Consider the following 2,410-nt stretch of genomic DNA (forward strand, 5'->3'; position numbering starts at 1 on the left):
GGGGGGCCCGGCCCCCGCCGCAGGAGACGCCCACCTGAGCCCGGAGTCCGCCACGTCAAACTCGATCAGACGGACGTCCTGGAAGTGGGAGGGGCCGGTCACTCTCTGGTTGGTGACCAGGGGCGCCAGGAAGGGCTGCAGCTCAGAGGGGGGCCCCCGCGGGCCTGGCGTGGCCACGCGCTGCTCCTCGGGGATGGACTGGGGGGCCCCCTGCAGGGGCTGCAGGGTGAAGGTGGAGGGCAGGCTGCGGAGAGGCAAGCGGGTCAGACGAGGGCCGGGAGTGGCCCGAGGGAGGCCCGGGGCCGCCACACTCACGGGACTCCGGGGGGGATCACGCCGAGGCCGGGGGGCGCGGGCTGCAGCGCCAGCACCTTCTCCCACAGGTCCTGCAGCCAGGGGTCGATGGCGGCGTCGGGGCTGCGGGGAGAGGGGCTCAGGCGGGGCTGCAGTGGGTGCCCGCACCCAGCGCCCACACTCACCCCAGCTCGTGCTGGTCGTCGGCCAGGCCCACGGGCAGCAGGGCGCTGCCTCCCAGCTGGAGCAGCCTGCGGTGCAGCTTCTTGGCCACAAAATTAAACCTGTGAAGAGCGAGCAGAAGGCCGGTCGGGGGCTGAGTGGACGCGGCCGGCCGCCAGGGGCCTGGCTGGATGCCAGACGCTGCCACTGTCCTGTGTGGAGGGGCCCGGGCTGCCGGTCCCCGTGGGCCCTCTGAGCTCTGGAAGCCAAAAGACCTCGAACCACGTTCCCATGAAGGCGGGGATCACCCAGGCGGCTGTTGCTGCACCTGGGGAGCCCTCGCTCACCCCCATGCCCGCTTCCCCCGTGGGCTCCTGCTCTCTCTGCCACCCGCCGGCTGGGGTCCTGGCCATGCTCCCCAGGACAGTCCCAGACCCATCCCAACAGCCTGCCCGGCCCACTCACTGAGGGTAGGAGGAGTCCCCGAGGCCCAGGACGGCGAAGTCCAGCTGGCAGAGGGAGGTGGCCGGCAGGCCCTTCCGGAATATGAACCTCCAGAAGCGCTGTGGGAGCAGCTCGTCAGCCCGCCAGCCCGGGTGGGGGTTCGGCTCCCTCCCCAGGGAGGCACAGTGAGGCCCCCCCCTTGCCTGCCACCTGCCCCCTTCTCGATTCAGCTGCCCCTCTGGTCCGTGCCCACCCACGTGGTGGGGCTTTCTTCCCAGGAGTGGCTCTGGGGGCCGAACCCGTGACCGCCGCTGTGCTGCCGAGGCCCCGCGCCGCCTCTGCGCGGGCCCCAGCTCCGTTTGGCTCGCTCCCACCAGGGCCCTGTCCGTTAGGGCCTTTCCTTCCACACGGGCTGCCCCGCTGGCCTTTTGGACTGAGGTGGCAGAAAGTGGCTGGGTCCTGCCACCCAGGGCGTCTCAGGCTGGACACTGGCGGGACCCTTCCCAGCAGCCCCTGCTTTGCAGGGCTCCCCCCTGCGCCGGAGGTGCGTGCGGCCAGTGTCCTCAGGGCCTCGGCAAGAAGGCCAGTCCAGAGGCAGCGAGCTACGGCCCACCGAGGCCGCCCTCCCCTCCCCGCTTCCACTGGCTGCCCGCTGCCGTCTTCCACGCGGAGTGGGCAGCTGGCCCTGCCTGCCCTGCGGCAGTGCCGGCCCTCTGGTCTCACCCCTGGGGCTCCCTGTGGCCCCGGCCCTACATCTCAGCCCCTCCCCCAGCAGCACCGACCGCCCGGCCACCACCTGCACACAGGCTGGTGTCCAGGCCGCTCGATCCTGAGCCTCTTCCGAACCGCCTGGAGCGAAGGTGCTTGTGGGAGGCAGCTCTTCCTGCTCGCCCTGGACGGGCCCCAGGACAGCCCTGGCCAGGCCACTCCACTGGGCCCCGCGGTGTGACCGGCCCCTGTCCGTGTCGCCTCTCCCGCAGCTGTTTGCGGGCTCCGGGCCTCAGCTTCCAGGGCGAGCGGGCGCTTCGTCCTCACGCGCCTGTCGGCCAGCGCAGCCTAACCTCCTCCAGGCTGAGGAGCTCTGGCCCGTCCGGGGGCCCCGAGCCCCGCCTCGATTCACCCCTCGCCGGTTCCTGAGGAGTCGGGTCCGGCCCCACAGCGAGCCCCGCCCCAGACGCCGGCCCTCCGGCTGGCATCCTGTGGTCTGTGCCACCGCCCCTGGCCACCTGGTCTCAGCTCAGCCGTGGGGACCTGCTGCCCGCTGTGCCCGGGGGTGGGGGGGCAGGCCATGTCGCTGCTCCGGAAGGCCCCTTCCTGGCGCCTGGCCAGCCCCCACTGCCCTTCGGGACTCAGCCTGCAGCCTTTTCTTCCGGAAAGCTCTCCTTGGACCCCCAGGTTGGGCTGGACAGCTGCCCCGCGGCGCCGCGGTGGAGGTGTGGGCGGGGGCCTTGGTCCAGGATGCCCAGGATGGCCAGGGCCGGTCCTGCAGGCCCTCACGGCAGCGCGCCGC

General features: G+C 72.4%; 1 protein-coding gene across 1 annotated transcript in view; it reads right to left on the reverse strand.

Moving 5' to 3' along the window:
- The window catches only part of NDOR1 (NADPH dependent diflavin oxidoreductase 1), a 4,506-nt gene extending 2,316 nt beyond the window's left edge, over positions 1–2,190 (reverse strand). Inside the window, exons 1-5 of the mRNA XM_012721154.1 lie at positions 2,127–2,190; positions 922–1,375; positions 480–578; positions 316–417; positions 6–244 (exon numbers count right to left, since the gene is read on the reverse strand). Coding sequence (XP_012576608.1) covers positions 6–244; positions 316–417; positions 480–578; positions 922–1,375; positions 2,127–2,190 — 958 coding nt within the window. The remainder of the gene's footprint in view (positions 1–5; positions 245–315; positions 418–479; positions 579–921; positions 1,376–2,126) is intronic.
- Between the last annotated feature and the right edge of the window lie 220 nt (positions 2,191–2,410).

Source organism: Condylura cristata, unplaced genomic scaffold (genome assembly GCF_000260355.1).
Source record: "Condylura cristata isolate star-nosed mole 26May11 unplaced genomic scaffold, ConCri1.0 scaffold00006, whole genome shotgun sequence".
NCBI lineage: Eukaryota > Metazoa > Chordata > Mammalia > Eulipotyphla > Talpidae > Condylura > Condylura cristata.